The 18,629-nt window shown below is 46.3% G+C and overlaps 4 protein-coding genes across 4 annotated transcripts; 2 read left to right on the top strand and 2 right to left on the bottom strand.

Annotated features, from left to right (window-relative positions):
* Positions 1 to 846: 846 nt before the first annotated feature.
* Positions 847 to 3,404, top strand: PCOAH_00003520 (Mitochondrial carrier protein; the record flags this gene model as incomplete). The annotated part of the gene is made up of 9 exons (XM_020057167.1): positions 847 to 904; positions 1,214 to 1,460; positions 1,693 to 1,853; positions 2,134 to 2,201; positions 2,323 to 2,406; positions 2,505 to 2,576; positions 2,760 to 2,884; positions 3,071 to 3,125; positions 3,267 to 3,404. The coding sequence occupies 9 exons, from the start codon at positions 847 to 849 to the stop codon at positions 3,402 to 3,404; spliced, it is 1,008 nt and encodes a 335-aa protein (XP_019912729.1).
* A 946-nt stretch (positions 3,405 to 4,350) lies between these two features.
* Positions 4,351 to 9,930, bottom strand: PCOAH_00003510 (Uncharacterized protein; the record flags this gene model as incomplete). The annotated part of the gene is made up of 1 exon (XM_020057166.1): positions 4,351 to 9,930. The coding sequence occupies one exon, from the start codon at positions 9,928 to 9,930 to the stop codon at positions 4,351 to 4,353; it is 5,580 nt and encodes a 1,859-aa protein (XP_019912707.1).
* Positions 9,931 to 13,542: 3,612 nt separating this feature from the next.
* On the bottom strand, positions 13,543 to 15,603 carry PCOAH_00003500 (Uncharacterized protein; the record flags this gene model as incomplete). Its single annotated transcript, XM_020057165.1, has 1 exon — positions 13,543 to 15,603. One exon carries the CDS (start codon positions 15,601 to 15,603, stop codon positions 13,543 to 13,545), a length of 2,061 nt encoding a protein of 686 aa, XP_019912685.1.
* Positions 15,604 to 16,133: 530 nt separating this feature from the next.
* PCOAH_00003490 (Proteasome subunit beta type) lies at positions 16,134 to 17,867 on the top strand (the record flags this gene model as incomplete). The annotated part of the gene is made up of 5 exons (XM_020057164.1): positions 16,134 to 16,182; positions 16,427 to 16,485; positions 16,683 to 17,192; positions 17,329 to 17,423; positions 17,605 to 17,867. 5 exons carry the CDS (start codon positions 16,134 to 16,136, stop codon positions 17,651 to 17,653), a joined length of 762 nt encoding a protein of 253 aa, XP_019912640.1.
* Positions 17,868 to 18,629: the final 762 nt, after the last annotated feature.

Genomic DNA, 18,629 nt, shown 5'->3' with positions numbered 1-18,629 from the left:
AAACGAAAAAACAAATAAAACAGAAAAAAAAAAAAAAATTCAATGACCGCAGCAGAGTTATGCAAATTTTGGGTTGGATTATAAGCGGCGTTTTCAGCCTTTTTTTTTTTTCTTTTTTTTTTTTGTTACAAAAGCGGGGCCAGGATCGAGATTGACCGACTGATGCCTATGAATATGTGTTGAGACAACGACATACCTTTCCTTTGCCCCGCAATTTTCGCACGCGGGTTGAGATAGGCGTAGTAGTATTTGCTCTGAACGTCTCAGGCTGAGCGCAATTCCTTTCCCCCCAAAAATAAATGGTGAACACCCCATTAGGGATCGATGCAGCAGCTGTAAAATATATAACTACCATTTTGTACCAGATGGAATGGCTCCACAAGGTTTTTTTCTCCCCCACGGGGTGGACTAAAATGTGCATGGTGCGGATATGATGCTTATATGATCCTTATATGATCCTTATATATGTTGGTCCTTCTCTAACCCCCCCTAAAGCGTGGCAACAAAAGTTTCATCACTCGAAAACCAAATGGCAAACCAGAACAACTTCCATTCGTTTGTTATCTCCCCACTTGTTAAGGAATAAAAAAAAAAAAAAAAAAAAAAAATAGTTCAAAATTAGAGCATATTATGCACACAAAAAAATGGTAATTTGTTTAGGAAAAAATTAGAGTAATACTTTGTCCCATTATCTTTTCTTTCCATTTGCTCTTTTTTCCTTTCTTCCTCATTTTGGTAACTTTTCATCACCTGAGCCATGCCCCACTTGGAGGTGACACTTCGCCCTTTTACTCCTCGAAGGGACCCCTGTGAATAGCTGCATCGCCGAACCTCCACACACACACCATGGGTAACGCCAAGGAAGTAGAAGTGGAGGAGAAAGGAAAACTACACAATGTGCAAGGTTAGTTGTGCACCCGGGTGGGCGTAGTCTCTTGGTGGATTCACCGGCTGTGTTGCTTGGGTGAATAAAGATTGCTTCCCCACATGTGGATCATCCATCCACGCCGCAGCTGCTTAGACATAGTAGTACATATGACGGAAGGGGAAAAAGAAAGCTAGTGGTAGAGCTCACTGGTTGGTTAGGTCACTTAAATGGCTAGCTGAATTGACTTCCTGAATCGCGGGAGGGATAAACCTATATCCGTTCCTGCCTACTCATCCGTCTTGCCACTCCACACGTGCCCCCATACAACCACCACTTCCCCCGCAGAACCCTCCATGTTGCAGACCTTATACGGGTCGATCATCGCCTCGACAATCAGCAGAGTTGTGCTCTACCCACTTGACACGGTAAAAATAAATAAGCAGGTAGACACGAGCAACAGCCAAGTGGGGGGTGATTCCAGGCCAGCTAGCCACGCATGCACCTCCAATCCATTGAAGATAGGACGCACCTCCTTTTTCCTTCCTGCGTTTATCCATAAATTTGGATACAGGGGGCTCTACAGTGGTTTTGTGTAAGTGTGCAAAGAATGGGCAACGTCATGGGCCATGCAGGGGGTCCTTTCAAAGCGTATATGTTCACCTGTGCGTATGGTGTGGGTGAACATATACGTGTTTGTCCTCTCGTAAAAACAAACGTCGACCCCGTTGGAAGCAGCAACGGACGCGTGTCTGATCCGGCACACAAATCTACCTAGATGTATACTGTGCACTGTTCAGTGTCTATTGTATGTCTCCCCTTTTCAGCTTCTCCGCCATGACGACCATCCCCGCCACGAGCCTCTACTTCTGCTGCTTCGAGTACCTGAAGTGGGTAAAAATAAACTGGAACAAAAAATTGCAAGACGAAAAAACGGGGCCCGGACAGACAACCACTTCGTTGAGTTTTGTGAATTACTTCACCATAGGTATGGCTTCTTCAGCCGTTTTCACCAAAAGAGGGAAAAAGGGGGACCTGCGGGGAGGGCCCTCCCTGTGTGGTGGTGCCCGTCACAGTTATTCAGCTGCGAATTCCTTTACCATTGCTATTTCATTTTTTCCCCCCGCCACAGGTACACCTTCCTTGCACAGTGGTTACGTTAAGGAGATACGCCTGCGTGGATAATTCGATCGACGATAAATGGACCCAACGACTCTGCACCGTTCTCTCTGCACCTACCACTACCCCACTTGCCACTTACCATGCAGCTTTCCTGGCAGAGGCCATGTCCTGCGTCCTGTTCGTCCCCATTGATGTAATTAAGGAGAGGCTGCAGGTGAGTAGGACAATTAGTGCAGTACCATCTCCCATACGCTCTTCACACCTTAAACCATGTTGTCCCTTAACGTGGCTCCCACATTTTTTTACCCTTTTCCTTTTTCCCTCCCTCATTGAAGGCGCAACGGTATTTGCAACTGAAGGAGTACAAGACGTCCTACCACCTGGTGAAGGATTTAATTCGCAAGGAGGGCTTCTTCAGGGTAATTCTTGCGCGTCGCCAACAGTGGATAATCGAATAGGATCCCCCTCCCTGGTAGCAACTAACTAATGTCATGCTTCTTTTTCTTTCCCCCCACAGCTGTACAGAGGCTACATCTCCACCTGCTTAACCTACGGCATGTTTGGAGGCTCCTTCTTCTTTCTCCAAAATGTAAAAAGAGACTGCCCCGTTTCGGCGTGACCCGGATCCGTAACGAAGGGGGCGAACACCTTATCTGTTTGTGATTCCCTTTTGTATATGATCGCCACCAGTACAAACATAACACAAGTGTTTTATAATCCTCCCCATGCCATTTCACGCTTCCATTCTTCATCAACCCCCCTAACGCACCAGATGGGAATGAACCTCATGAAAAGACTAGAGATCGAATCGTCCAATTTGAACAGCCTCAAATTGAACCTCATTTGTTCGATGCTGTCTGGGATTATAACTTCCCCCCTTGAAGTAGTCAGGATAAGGTATTAACCTTTTTTTTTGGGGGGAAGCGGCCCCTGTAGAGCAGCTTCACTCGGATGATTCTTCTGTTGCAGATGATACAGTTTGCTTCCTCATTTGTGTTGCCCCGCATAGATGGGTTAATGTCCTATTCATGCAAACAATGTGTATGTCTAATTGGCCTCTTTTCTCCCATCCCAACGGTACAGATACCAACTGCAGGAAAAGAACAGGACCCCCTTTTTTTACAGCAGCTCCGTTGACGTAAGGAGGGAAAAAATGAAAGAGGGGCAGGATCTCCCTCGAGAGCGCAACCGGGGGGGTGTACCTTCCCATATGCCTTCCTAAAATATTCGAAAGTTTTACACGCACATTTATTTAACACGTCACCTCACCCTTCAACAGGGAATTAAGAAGCTGTGGAATGAAGGCAGCGGGAAGATTTTTAACCTCTTCAAAGGAAACCTCTACCGATGCTCCCTGGTGTGCCTCAGCATGACCATGAACGTCACGATCATAGACCTATACAAGCAGTTCGCGTGACGAAAGGGGCTGCACAATTCGAGGGGGATGTTTTACATGAGCGGGGCATATTCTCTGCGCACCTACACCTATATGCATGTTTGCTTTGCTTTGCTTTGCTCTGCTTTGCTCTGCTTTGCTCTGCTTCTTTTTTTTTTTTTTTGTAAACATATGGCGCGCCGGACAATCCATCAGGACGAAGGCAACCCCAATTTGTTAACCCCCTCTGCGTTCCCTTTATCGTGCCGTCTATCCTTCCGCCGCGCACGAATTATTGATTCCTCCCATACACGTTCGCAAAATGGGAAACCAAGCCAAACTAAAATGAGCTAAACTAAATTTTTTTGTTTTTTCGTCTTTTCGTTTTTCCGTTTAAAAAAAGAACGTTCTTCACAAAGGTGAAACGGACATGCACTCAACTTTACTCAAAGGTATGTACGCAATTGCTCGGGCAACCAAAAAGGGTGGACACACTAGCTAAGTGTACCATTACGCATCGGTGTGGCCATCTGCCCACTCATCCATGCAAAACTGTGTTCACGATAAACCATGGCAAATGACCGACACGGTAAACGCAACGCCGCTAGTTCGGTTCGCACAATCTACCATATGTGGAGAACAAGCACAGGAAGTGGTTGACACGTATTCACCCCACTTGATGGCGCCTTCCCTGAGACCTGTTCTGGCTCCACCTGTGTGTGTACGTACAGTAACATCGTGTGTACTCCATGCATCATTTTGGCTGTATTTGCCCCACTTTGGCTAGTTTTTTTTTTTTTTTTTTTTTTTTTTTTTTTCAAAATCGCCTGAACAGGCAATAATGTATGTAAAAACTTGTCCCCCAATTGGGCACATTTTGCGCGTTTTTCCTGCACATACATTTATGTGCTCCTTTTTTTACCTGACCCGATCATACACTAAAACGGAAGCATATTCATCACTTCAGTTGTATCTTCCAGCGCCCTCCTTACAACTTTTTCACGTTTCCCTTGTCGCATAAATCCACTAAGGGGTTTTTGTACTTTTTGTCCATGTCGTTTTGAAAATTCATCATGCTGCTGTTCAGCGCGTTCGGGTCGCAGTCGTTTTTCCTATTCTCTCGTGAGGAAAAGTTAAATTGGCTGTTGAGCACTTCCAGATATTTCAGGTTCATTTCATTGACGGCGTTCTTGCTTCCTGGATTGTTTAAAAGACCAATCGTCTCATTGTTGAGCATCTTTTTATAACTGCTGTTCCGAAGCCCATTTAATTCGTTGCCAGGACCGTTGTTGGTCCCTGTTTTCTGCCCCACGTTGCTGTTCACCCCATTTTTCATATTCTTTTTCATGTTGATCAGGGCGAGCAAGTTCGAGTCACATGCGCCGTTGCCACTACCATCGTTGTAGGGGTTTATTTTATGGGGGAAGTGTTCCCGGTGCTCCGTGTCTGTATTACCACCGCTTCCTCCTACATGGTGGTCATAGGGGCTTCTTTCCCCATTCATTTTCACATTTTGCGCATTCCCACCAAGCGCTAGCATCTTGTTCACGTTCTTGTAATCATCCATGTCTATACTTTTTAAATTTCTCTCCTTGGGGATCGCGTTGTAGTTCTTCATGTCCTTCGATTTGGCGTTGTTAGAACCGGTACCGTTGTTCCTCGCGCCCACCTGGTTTCCGCTGCTGTTTCGGTTGGGGGGCATGCCCTGGCCCAGGTTGTAGTTGGCGTTTCCGCCCATGTGGGTATTCCTGCTTCCGCTTACATTACCACCAGGGGAGTTATTCATGAAACTTGTGTTGTCCAGTCCGTCACTTAACCCACTCACATACTTCTTCTGCACTGAGTTGTTCTTTATCGAGCTGATCCCCAGATCCACGTTGTTACCATTCCCCATACTCATATTCATATTCATGGAGGGTTTCTTCCTGGACTTCTTCTGCGTTACCGCACCATTGTTCTGACCATTCAGGTGGCTAGCCAAAATGGGGCCACTACCGCCGCCCATCCCCGCATTTGCACTATGACTGCTGGCATTTAGCATGCTGCTTTTCATCGCGCTGCTGCTTCCTCGGTTTCCATTCATCGTGTTGTAAAACATTGTGCTGGAAACGTTGCCGTTCTTGTTGCCGTTGATATTCCTCCCCCCATCGATAAAATCCTCCTGCACAGGTGGAGCGCCCCCATTTAGATTCACCTTCGCACCGCTGCTTGTCATCAGATCTTTCGCAGATACGGACAGCGGGTTGGATTCATTTTTCGAAAAAGCATAATCCCAATAACTCTTAAAGTCTTCAGATAAAATATCTTGGTTCATGCCACTCATGCCACCCATTCCATCCATGGGGCTTATACCACCCATTGCGCTTACGTTGCCCACCCGGTTGAGGCCCGCCAACAGGCAATCCAGCCTCTCATAGCACCTTAGAATTTTGTTGTAAAGCTCCGACGGAATATATTTACAGACGTTCTCGTTAAGAATCATCTCCTCCAGAAGGAGGGACGTATTCAGGATGTCCACCTTATACAGATCGAAGACGTTTTTTATCTCGTTCAACTTGGTGTGTTCCTCCGTTCGGATGTGTGCCGCTTCCTCCTTTAGCAGGTTCTGATTAAAGAAGGGCGTCATGTTCTCCCCTCTCATAATGCTATCGTAGCAGTTGTCGTTTCGGTTACTACTGTCCAGATACATGCTTAGACTATCATTGAAGCTTTTGGGGACGCTTCCAATAAAGTTGTTCAGTTCGACATCGTTAACGTTTAGTAAATCTGAACCGATTCTCTTCTCCACGGCGTTTCTCTCTGATTCCTTTGCATTCCCCTGCGTTGTGATATTTGGTAAGGTACCCATTTCTGCAGCGTTAATGGGGAAGTTCACACCTCCTAATCCTGCTCCTACGGCATTTCCGCTGTTTCCCCTTATGGTGGAATGTGCAGGGGGTACGCTCGACCCGCTATTATTATTACTATTAATGTAGGCTGCTTTGCCATCCGCAGGGATGTTCACCTGTTGACCGGCCACACTACCATTCGTTACTGCCGCAGTTGCACTACCGCCATGCATCAGTTGGTCAATCAGATCAGTGCTAGTGTTCTTCCCTTTACTATTATGCATGTTCTGTTGTGTTCGGGTGGCTGCATTATTTGTGCTGTTTCCATCATTCTGGTTGTTCTCTCTTCTTCTCCCTTCGACATGCACTTCCTGCGAATCGGCTGACACGCTAGCATGACTATGACTGTTGAGCAGGTCCACGTTGTCCCTAACGGTTTGGCTCTGACTCGTACCGGCACCCGTAAAAATGTTGCTACCCGTCTTGTCTGTACCGTTGATTCCTTCGGCACCCTTTTGTGCACCCTTTTTCTTTCCATTAAAGGCATTCACCAGCATGCTGTATAGACTCCTTTTGTTCTCCTTCCCTCCTTGTGGGGTCCCCATCGTTGGGTTGTCCTTCTCTGAATCTCCTGCCTGTGTCATCATCATCATCCCCAAATTATTCGCAACGCTGTTTGGATCCATTCCAGATGCATACATAGCAGCCACTGTGTTACCTTTTTCCGCCCCTCCTTTGGGGGTGTCTTCCCCACTGGTCCTTCCACCCATGTTACTTTTAACACCTTTGTTGGCTCCGTTTATTCCTACTACCCCGAGTGGCCCTCCTTGAATGCTTCCGTCCAATTGGCCCTCCAGTTGACCCTCCAACTGGCACAACTTACTAATGTTTTCATTCGAGAAGGACTTCACCGACGTTATATCATAGTAGTCATATGCATTGCTGTTGAGGGGGTCACCACCAATGCCCACATTTGTTTTAATGCACTCGTTATCACTTCTTTTCCCCCCTGGGGATAATTTGTCGTTTCTGTTTGCACGGTTGGGCGTGGCGCCCTTCTTCTTCTTTGTCTTCCCACCAGTTGTGCCCGTTGCAATGTCCTCCCCCTCTGGCAGATACCTTGCGTATTTATCCCTTATGAACGTCTTGAAAAATGCCTTATCGAGGAGGAACTTGCCAGATTTGTCCTCTACTGCCCTCCCGCTGGATAACAACTCAACAACATAGCTATATTCATCGTGAATGTATTTGTTAATCTGATTTACTGTTACGCACAGGGGTAGTATCATATTCATGTCCTCCCCGTAGAGGTATTCAAAGAAGGAATAAATGTTGGGCGACGACGTCAGATAGAGCACCTCCGTGAAAATAGTCTTTCTACTCTTTTTTACATCCCCCTTGTTGATCTCCTTAGCATCATTTTTTATAATTATTTCCCTATTCCCAATTTTGTAAATATAAGTGGACCACAAAATGGAGAACTGAATCATTTGTAACGTCTCCTGTGAGATGTCGTAGTACTCATTGGCTAGCTTTATCTGTGCTTCTGTCAAAAAGGACGAATTCAAAAAGTTTTTTTTTTTTTCTTTAAAATCTTTTGGAACGCTTAAAAATTCAATAACGCCAAGTTCAGATAATTTGTCCCAAATGTTCAACTTCAGGTTAACCATTTTCTGTCTAATTATTTCACTCTTCTGGCAGACCAGTTTCAGTTCATTTGCTACGTAGCTGCACATGAGGCAGATGAAGGCGTCATTCTGCATGTCCTCCGAAGAGGTTGCTCCGTTGTTGACCCCCTTCGCTCTGTCCGCGTTACTCCTTAACAGTTTATTATTGTATAGGTAAAGCAATCCGGGGAAGCTGAAGGGAAGAAAGGAGTTGTCCTTCCACAGCTCCTTCATGTCTAACACGGCGGTGCAGTCTAGGATGATATACAGGGGGAGGCTACTAACAGTGTCGTTCATAAAATTCATGTGGTCGTTCTGCTGGGGGGTAAATTCAGGGGTCATATCGTCTTCTTCACCACAATTGTTCAGCCCAAGGGGGTCACCCATGGAACCTAGTTGACCCCTCTTCATTCTGAATGTGTCATCATCATCATCGACATCGCCACCACCATTGTCATTGTCATTCTCCTTCTGCTGCTCGTGTCCCCCCTCGAGTGGACTCACAGCCGTTTTTTCCTTTTTCTTTTTTTTTTTCTTTTTCTTCTTCTTTTCTTCCTTCTTCGGGGTTGGGTCGGTCACGTTGGAGGATTCATCCTCCCCTTCGTCATCGTTGTCATCATCCTCCTCATCCCGACCGTCCTTCTGCATGCCCGCTATGGTTCCATTTTTTTTCGCATAAAGAACGGCAGCGTCTGACAGCTGGCCGTTTTTCTCCTTTCCTTTCTGGCCTTTTTTAGCCCCCGTTTTCAAAACCTTTTTCCGTGCGTAGTCGTAATCATCGTCATCACTATCATGATCAGTATCGTCATCATCACTTTCTGTTTCTTCCTCAGAGGAGTCATCCCCATCTTCATCATCCTCCTCTTCCTCTTCCACCTCATCGTCTAATTCTTCTTCAGTTTCCTCGTCATAGTTGTCATCGTCGTCCTCCTCATCAGCACTGACATCATGGAGAAGGCTTCCCTTAATATGGCGCTTCCCCGAGTTGCCAGATCTCTTCCTAACAACACTCGTCTTGTCATTCCTACCTTTCGACTTAGCTGTATTCTCCGTGCTGCCCGCTACGGTATCCCCTGCCTTGGCCAACCCACCCTTCGCTGCACTTTTAGAAACACCCTTGGAGAGACCTTTGACGGTACTTTTCGTGCCACCACTCTGCATCTCCCCATTTGCATCCCCCTTGGAGGGCAATCCCACCTCCTGATCCTCCTCCTCTTCATTAGCACCACCTTTCTGCTCCACGTTGCCACTGCTATGTTTACCCGCATCGGTAACCTCCGACGGGGTAGATAACTCCCTCTTCTTCTCCTCCTTTATGACTTTCCCATTGGCAGAAATGGCCTGACTCGGATTGTCCTTCTGGTGAATGAACATATACACATGCATGATTGGCGTGTTCCTCGCAGTGGCATTTAAACACTTATACGGGCAACAACGCTTGTCACTTTTTAAGGCAGCGCAGATGATTAGGTTGCTCTTGTATCCTCTCTTCTTCTTGGCAAACTCCTCCACTTCTTTCAATATCTCCTTCGGGTTCTGAATGCAGTTGTATTCTAACCTGATCCACACGGGTATTTGTAGATGCTTGTACGAATTCTGATACTTTTCGTACCTGGGGTACACGTAATTGTTTTCCTTCTTAGCCTGGACGAAGCTCAGTAGCAACTCCTTGCATGTGTTATCTTGGACGAAGTTGTGTGACAGATGTAATTCTTCCATGGGAATTTTCTGAACATAAACCAGCTGCTTTATCAGTGACACCCCATCGTCCTTTATGTTATTTTTGTAAAGCTTTAATATGTGCACCCCCACGTTTTCACTGTAACTTAGGATGAACTTCAGTAGCGTCTTTAACCCCGTGCAGGTGATGTAGTTCTCACTCAGGTCTATATTCAGACAGTAGTAATTGTTGTAGACCACCTTTATGTACTTTTTTAAAATTTTCACCAATTCGACTATGTGACTGTCGTGCAGGGCTTTGTTGTTCAGGCAAATGTCTACGTAGCGAAGTAACTTCTTTCCCTTGCTGCCTTTGAAGGTCAGCTTCTTGCTCTCACGGATATACGACTCCATGGTCGACACACACACAAAACCGGACAGGGGGTGACAATTACACGGGATGATATGCCACTCCACGTGGTACCTTTACCTTCCTTCACCCTCCCCAACAAGTGTTCCCCCGGAATGGGCAACCTCCCGCCTCAGCTTCTTCCAATCCTTCGATGGGCCCTGTTCCCACTACGTAAAGACTGCTAGTGTGATTTGTTACCTGTTGCGTTATCTTCCTAACTGTGGTGAGCACCTCCTCGTTTCGCATGTACTGCAAACGCGCACAGAAAAGGCGGGATATGTTGGGAAAAAAAATTCAATTCAATTCAATTCAATCCAATTCAATTCACTTCAATTAAATTAAATTAAATTAACTTCCGTTCAGTTAACACATCCACGCGGCGGCTTCTCCCACTCGATGCTAATCGGATTAACATCATTCGTACTTGGCGCGTGTCATCACGGGCGTGAAAATGTACTCATATAAAATGTGCGCTTCGGTAAGCATGCGGGGGCATATGCAATAAGGAATGGAAAAAAAAAAAAAAAAAAAAAAAAAAAGTAATGCGGTAATGCAGCAATACAGTAATACAGTAATGCAGTAAAACAGGGCGGGCCCCCTACGCATGAGCGAGCAAAAGGGCGAAAATAATTGGCCTACTCAAAAAAAAAACATACATGCACGGGCGCGCGCGCATTCGTAAAAAACTGCCTTCTTCCTCACGTACTCATAAGCGTAGGCATGCAGGCTTACCAGCAGCCATACAAGCAGCCGCACAAGCGGGGGTACACTCGTTCATGTGAAGGGCTTCACGAGTGCGTACTTCCGCAGGGCAGCAGGCAGCGCATGTATATACATTCGCGCTGCACTCACGCCACACTCGCGCAAAACTTGCGGGGGGATGTCCTCACGTGGAAACGGGAAATCAAAAATGGGGCCCTCGCGGGGAAAAGCAGACAACACACACACGTGAGTACGGACACATGAACGTACGAACGTATGCAGGTATGGACGTACTGACCCGTGGACGTAGTTTTCCTTACCTCCTTGTAAGCACATCCGCAGGGGAAGGCTGTGCCGCCAGAACATTCGCTCATGCGATGACCTGCTCAAAGCGGTCGACCAAGCGGGGCTGCACTACACTGCTATACACAACAGGTGGTGAGCAGGTTTGTCACAAGGAAGTCCAAACGGAAGGTAAGAGAAAGATGGATAGAGAGGGCATATGATGTATAGGTGTACGTAGTAATCTGTGTAACACGCGGGGACAGATTATATTTCCTTTGTCACAAAAATGTATGGCTTTCACTTTGGCCTTCCGTCCAAATGAGAGTCCTCTACTTAGTTGTTCGTTCAGCAGTGTGACACAAAATTGGGTGACTGCTTCGGCAGTGGCCTCCGCTTTGCTTATAAGTACACAACACACGTTCATACGTTACATACGCATATGCATACACTTGTATGTTTGCTCATGCACGTGACCCGCGCCCTGGAAAGGGGACTCTTCCTCTGGGGGTCCTAATACGGGGCGGAAGGTGAGAAAAGAACTTGCGCAGGCACGTGCAGAGGGGGTATGCGTCGAAAAGTGGATATATGTACAGGTGAAAACGCAAAATGGGAAGGATACGCAAAAGCAGTAACGCAAAAATGGGAACGGCAAAAATGTACGATGCTGCAAAAATGCAATCTGAAATGCCAAAATGGCGAATCGGCAAAAGAGTAAAAAAAACGGTCAAGTCAGTCGAAAAGAATATGACTAAGTTGAGAAAAAACGGTTAGTCGCAAAAACGACCAAGTGAAATCGTCAAAACTTTCCGAATTGTCAAAAATTCCAACTTCTGAAAAATTCCAACTTGTGATAAAACGTCGAAACCGCATAACGCGCGGGAAAAAAATGCCGAAAAGAAAAAACTCCTTTTCCTCCATAAGTACAATACAGTATCGTATCGTATCGCATCGCATCATCCAATGCAAACTTTGCGTGTTCTTCGCGCGGAAATAAATCAACTGCCCGCCCCGCAACATGCATAGGGAGGACCAGCGCGGCGAAACGGGGAAGTCACCATGTCAGAGAAAATTGTACCGTACCACGTGCCAGTATATATACGCGCCAGTTATACATACGCACCAGTTATATAAACGTTCCGTAGAGGCGACATGAAGTGCGGCACCGTCCCCCTTTTTTTACCAGCATAAACGAAAATGGATTCGTCAACATGCGTATAACGGTTTTCCAGGTGGGATGAGGACGACAGGGGGGGAGGGAAAGAAAAAGCGTTTTCCTTTAACTTATGCTCATCCTTCTACTTGCATTTAATTAACAAAGGGAAAGGAGTTTATATTCTCCTTTATACGAAAAAAAAAATAAAAAAGGGAAGGGGCGTATAAATGTGGCATGGAAAAGTTATATACTACCTCCACGATGCGATACGCCCGTTGCTGTGCTGTCGCATTTTTTGTATGCGGTCCGAATTGTAGTACCGTTCCGCGTGGATACTCCCTTTTTTTGCCTGAACATGTACAGGCAATTTGTGAATCCTACGAATGGGCTTTCCCCCCTAGAAAGAAGGAAAATACGTTCGTTCCAATGTAGTGATCACGTACTATATGAATGTACCCCTATGCAACATTAGTATGCTGAACAGTTCCTGTTGCGCTGCTTCTCCAGGATCAGCAAAGTAAAAGGCACCTAATTAATTAAAGGGGTATGCCCAGAAGAAGGGGTAAGTAGGGGGAAGGGGAGGGGGGGGAATTCCCCTTCCGTTGCTTATAGAGGTCACCAAATGAAGGAAATCCAATAAGCGCCGTATGATGCATGCATCTGCAATTGCGGCTTGAAAAAAAGAAAAAAAAAAGTTGATGTGGAAAAGTTGCGAAGCGGCGTGATCACGTGCGATCCTCATGGATTCACCTCCCCATTTGACTATTCATCCCCTGGATGGGGGGCTATGCGCGTTCATCCCTTCGTTTACCCGCATGGGTGTAGCGTACAGGTAAAGGAGCGTTCATGTGTGCGCATTTGTTCGCACACATTTATTAATCTGTGAGGGGTGATCGATCTGCTTCACACGAATTAACCACAAAAAAAAAGGTTACTTGCTTGACGGTACGACCTTCACCTTTCCTGAAAAAATTATCTGCTCGGCTGCTTTACCTTTGACTAACTGCTGGTCTGTTGTCATTTTTTTTTTTTTTTTCCATTTTTACCTGAACAAGTCATGCACTGTTCAGGTGAAATTTCAAAAAAGCTACTCGACCGTTGTGGTGAAGCGTTTCCCACATGGGGAACTGCCCGCGAAACGTCTATTGCGGAGGGGGGTTATTCGATTAAATGCATGCCGGGTCAGACGTAAAAAAAACAACAATACGACAAATGGCACACATGCAAGATGTGCCCCATCATACACACAGCCCTTCCCCCGCGGAGGCTCTACAACTCATTTTAACATTCATACAGTTTTGGCTAACCAAACAAACAGAAATATATGAAATGTTATTCCACGTAAGGGTTAAACAAAAAAAGGGGGCGAACACTGCTGTGGGGAGGTTGTACTCACGAGGTGGAAAATCCGTGTGTGCTGTTTTTCGCCTGTAAATATTTACCTGCTCGGTTTGCTGCTGACACCACCACATGGTCAGTTAATCAAATGGAGGATGCCCTTCCACTCCTCGGGCAGCAAGTCCAGCACGTACAGGTACTTGTCCCCCTTCTTCCTCTTCAACAGCAAAACTATTTTGGTCATTTCGTTTTTTCCTAAAATTTTTTTCTTGTCATTGATGTACTTGGTGCATTTTTGCAGAATGGTGCTTTTGTTAAGGAGGGACAGGGTGTTGTTATTCGTTTCAACAGGGGTACTTCTCCTTTCTGTTGCGTTGCTTCTCCCCGTGGATGCGTCTTCTCCCCCTTCCTGCTGCACCTCCCTTGTTAATGCTGCACCCTGACCGTATGGCAACAAATCCAGACAAACAACCGCATAAAGGTAACACAAAAAATCGTTTACAGGCATTTCCTCAATTTGGCTAGTCAAATTATTGGCTATGCTGATTAGCGTTTGCTTGTCCTCGCGAATGGCGTGACATAGTCTGGAAAAATCTTTCGCATCGAAATGGTCTACGTTGTGTAGGATGACTGGCTTGAGCTGGGTCATATGCTTGTCTAACCTTTTATACTTGAATAGGCACCACACTAGAAGGGACAGATACTTGTGATGAATGTTGCTTGTGTAGTGGTAGTTGTTCAGGTCAGCTTCCACCATTTGGAGGTACTCCTCATCGTAGATGAAAAGCTTGCTTAGGTTATGCAGGTTTGTTATTTTGTGGAGCGTGCTCAGGTCCTGGTACTTGCACTTCAGTTCGTTCGTGATAAGGAAAGACACGATATTTTCTTTAAAGAGGAAGGCGTTTTGGCTGCTCAGGGAGTGAACCTTCAGGGGGGGGTGATGCGATGCTTTGCTTCCCTGTTGGGTAGACTCCTCACCGGGGTTACCCCCACATTGGGCGGTCTCCATCCCGTTTCCGCTTTCCATTTGGCTACCTTGTTCCCCCCCCAAGAGGGCCACGTCATACCTGGAATGTCCACTCTTGAGAGAGTAGTTGGCCATGACGCTGAGCAGGTCGGTCAGCTCAATAGCAGAGAGAAGACGCAACTGCTCCTCCACGTGATCAACCACTTCGGACATAAATCCAACGAGGAAGTCCCAGTGAGAAATTTTCCTCTGCTCAGGAGGAATGGCCTTCCTGAATTTGCTCTGCTTCAAATGGTACCACAGACGTGACAAAATATTTTTCTCCCTCAGTTCCTTCTCCTCGAAGGTTAGGTCTATTAGTATTTTTGTGAACACCCTAGACACACCAATGTAGTTGTATAGGTTCATTTTTTCCTTTATCCTGTCTAGGTGGTTAATGATTAGGCGGTAGATGTTAAAATTGTTCGTACGGTTCAGGAGATAGAGGGGTTCCAACACTAGGAGGACGTCGTGCACACTGAAGCAGTCCAGTCGGTATTCCAGATAATCCAACAGAGTCTCCACCATTTCCTTCTTCTGGTCGTAGTAGTACAGGTAGGAATATATGTGAAAAATGTTTACGATTTGGTTCGGCGTGTAGGTCTTCAGGTGGTAAATAATTTGTGACTCCACGTGGGGGAGGAACACTTGGTGGATAAACTCCTTCGAGATCTGCTTCTTCAGAATCACGTACTTTTGGTCCACCGTGTCGGGGGCGGCCCCTTGAGTGGCCACTTTGGCACCAACTCCGCCACCAGCATCGTCAACCACTTCAGCACCAACGTCGTGAACCACTTTGGCATCCACTTCTGAAGCGCACCCCAGCGGATCGTACATCTCCCGTCTGGAGGAAGAACCCACGTGGCCCTTCCCCTTGTCCTCCCCCTTGTTCTCCCCCTTGTCCAGTTGTACCTTGCCCTCCCCCCGCCTTGCCTCTATAAACTGCCTGTACCGTTGAATTATCGTTTCACTATTTTGGGTCATCACTCGATCGTCCAATTCTTCTTCCGGGGGTGACGCCTCCTTTATGGCCTTGGTGTGTATTCCCTGGAGGTGCCTCCTCCGGGGGAAGCCCCTCCCCTCTCGACATAGGTCCACTCCCGACGTGCCCAATCCGCTTGATACTACCGATCCCCCTGAACGCCCCAGCAAGTGGAGCGATCCCGGGCACCTCAGCACAAAACGCTTCATTTTGCAAAGTCAACCATATTTTCTTCCAACGGTGAAGTGCACACGAAAAAAAAAGGAATTCCCCTACTGATGGGCTCAACCAAGCGCAGGCATACGCAAGAGCTATGCATCTAACGCCTTCTTTTCACATCCAAAAAAAACAAAAAACATTCACTAAGAGATGACACGGTGGCTGCTTACCGCAGGATGGTCAGCACACTCGTCGAACGGTTAAGCCATGCTGTTGCGAAAAAAAAAAAAATATATATATATATATAATTGAATGTACCGGAACACAGAACGGTTGCTTCCACCGGGGTATGCTGACGAAACGCCCGTTCCCCTGCAGCGCAGTAGGCTGAGCCAAGCCGGGGGCGAGAAAAAAAAAAAAAAAAAAAAAAAAACTTCAACCGTTAGCAAAGCATGAGGAGTAATAACAATCTGGAGAACTACTGAACTGCCAACTCAGCGAAGCAAAATTACTACTGCCTCACCAACTTTAAAAAAATAGCGAAAGTAATCAGTACGTACTACGAAGCCGAATGTGTTAAATGCGAAAAGGCTACCCCTCCTCCGACTTCGCAATAGGAAGCAGAGATAGTAAGTGAGCAAGCAAGCAAGCAAACAATCGAAGGAGAGTGAACTGTTCATAGTGTACACTCCGCACCAATACACGTTGTAATGGTGGAAAGTTTTATTCTTAAGGTTTAACAAGAGGGACATTTTTGCACCCCGAGTTTGTGTGTCACCCATCCTCACTTTCCTTGTCCCACCAGAGGGTGAGTGCAAGCTCCAACGATACTACTGAGGAGAGAAGCCATTAGCACTACTTCGCCTTGCCCAGCATCCAAAATAGGGAACAACGAACGGGAAAAAAAAAGATTCTCCCGTGAAGCATACCAAGTAAAGCTCACCAGAGAGCAAAAACCGCACACATTACTCAGGAATCTTCCAAAATGGTAAGCCCCCAGGGTTGTGAAAAGGGAGAAAGAACAGGAATACCCCGTCATTAATTTGACGCCCCTTTTCCATTGTCGACCCTCATTATGACAACCTTTTTGCACCACTTTTTTATGCCATTTCCCCCCCCTTTTTGGCAGGGCTCCATCTTCAACTACAACGGGGGGTGCGTCCTCGGAATGAGCGGCGCACAATGTGTTGCCATTGCGTGTGACCTTCGGCTTGGTTCAAACAATTTCACCACCGTCAGCACAAATTTCACCAAGGTATTTAAAATGAACGACTACGTGTATGTGGGCCTAAGCGGACTGGCAACAGACATTCAGACTTTGTATGAATTACTAAGGTACCGAGTGAACCTCTACGAAATTAGACAAGAGACCCCCATGGACATAGATTGCTTCGCAAATATGTTGTCGAGCATTTTGTATGCCAATCGATTCTCTCCCTATTTTGTGAATCCCATTGTGGTTGGTTTTCGAGTTAAACACACCTTCGACGATGAGGGGAAAAAGATTTGTACCTTTGAGCCCTACCTCACTGCGTATGACCTGATTGGCGCTAAGTGCGAGACGAAAGATTTTGTCGTGAATGGGGTTACCAGTGAGCAGCTCTACGGAATGTGCGAATCCCTCTACATAAAGGACCAGGTGCGTCTCCCCGCGTGTGCATGTGCATGTGCATGTAGAAATGTTCGTACATACATTTACTACTGCACTTGTAAGTACGAACACGCACACCACGCGTCATATTGGTAAACGTACAACTTTTCCCCCCTCCCAACAGGACAAGGATGGCCTCTTCGAAACCATCTCCCAGTGCCTGCTCAGCGCCTTGGACAGGGACTGCCTATCCGGATGGGGAGCCGAAGTTTACGTTCTGTATGTTTACCCGCAAAGCATTTTAAGGAGGAAGGGCTGAAAATGGGCAGGAACAAACCACCAGGCCCATCACCCCAAAAGAAAAAACAGTGCCCCATTACGTCCACTTTATTTTGAACGTATTTTTAATTTAAATTTTTTTTTTTTTTTTTTTTTTTTTTTTTTTTTTTTTTTTTTTTAGGACGCCCGATACGGTCATGAAGAAGAAGCTGAAAGCACGAATGGACTGAAGAGCCACTTTTTTTACGGCCCGCAAAAAGTACGCCTTTTTTTGTAATTCTCCTGAAAGTGCATTCATAGATGAGATTAGTGTACGCCACGCGGGGGTGAGAAGGCGTGTGCGCATGTTTGCGCCTACCCCGCTGCGCGTTGCAGCACATACATATTTAAGCCCCCCTTTAACACCACAAATGAAACAAATTAAATTGTCGCTCCGTCGCGTTGTTCTGTGTACCCGTACCAATGTTGTTACGTCGGGGCACTCCCCGGCCTGCATAGGCCTTAGTATGGGTAGTTCTTCACATTAACGGGGGCGGGGAGTCCCCTCAATCGGTTAACAGGTTAAATGTTCCTTCATGTGCACACCGTGTTGAGCGATGTAGAACACTTCATCGAAATGGTTGCACTTATTTGCGCAACGGTTGTATCGTTTGTGCGGTTCGAACACCTATTTCGGCGGTTAAAAATGTCGTGATTTTGCTTGCCTGACCTGTTCAGACATTTGTGGCGTGCCAAAATTGGGATAACAACAGCGCGTTCATGCTCCAAAGGGGAAGCACTTCCTCACTCCATTATTATTTCTAATCGGATGGGTGGAAATAAAAGAAACACACAGAAAACGATGTTTTTCCCCTGGTTCGTAAACTGCACATGGCATATATATTTTTGAGACACATCCATTTAAGGGTGAACTGTTTGTCCACCACCACCCCGCTGGTTACCCTTCATATAACAACGCCTACTTCCGCGAACAATCCTGACGGTGGGGACTGGCTTTTAAGGGGAACTCTTTGCGAAGAAATCTGCTAAGCGATCTTGCCAACGTTTGTCAGTGCGCTACACCCAATTTGTGCTCTTAGCCAGTGGGTGGCTACCCCAAACTATTTACACAAAACTGTTAATCGAAAAGGTGACCCTCAGTGTTGCATAGTTATGATGTAACCTTCTTCGTCCCTTTTGTTATTTCACCCCACGTGCAGCTCTTTT

The sequence above is a fragment of the Plasmodium coatneyi genome, chromosome 2, assembly GCF_001680005.1.
Source record: "Plasmodium coatneyi strain Hackeri chromosome 2, complete sequence".
NCBI classification, from domain to species: Eukaryota; Apicomplexa; class Aconoidasida; order Haemosporida; family Plasmodiidae; genus Plasmodium; species Plasmodium coatneyi.
The sequence above is the reverse complement of the archived record's forward strand: the minus strand, read 5'-3'. Positions and strand labels throughout refer to the sequence as shown.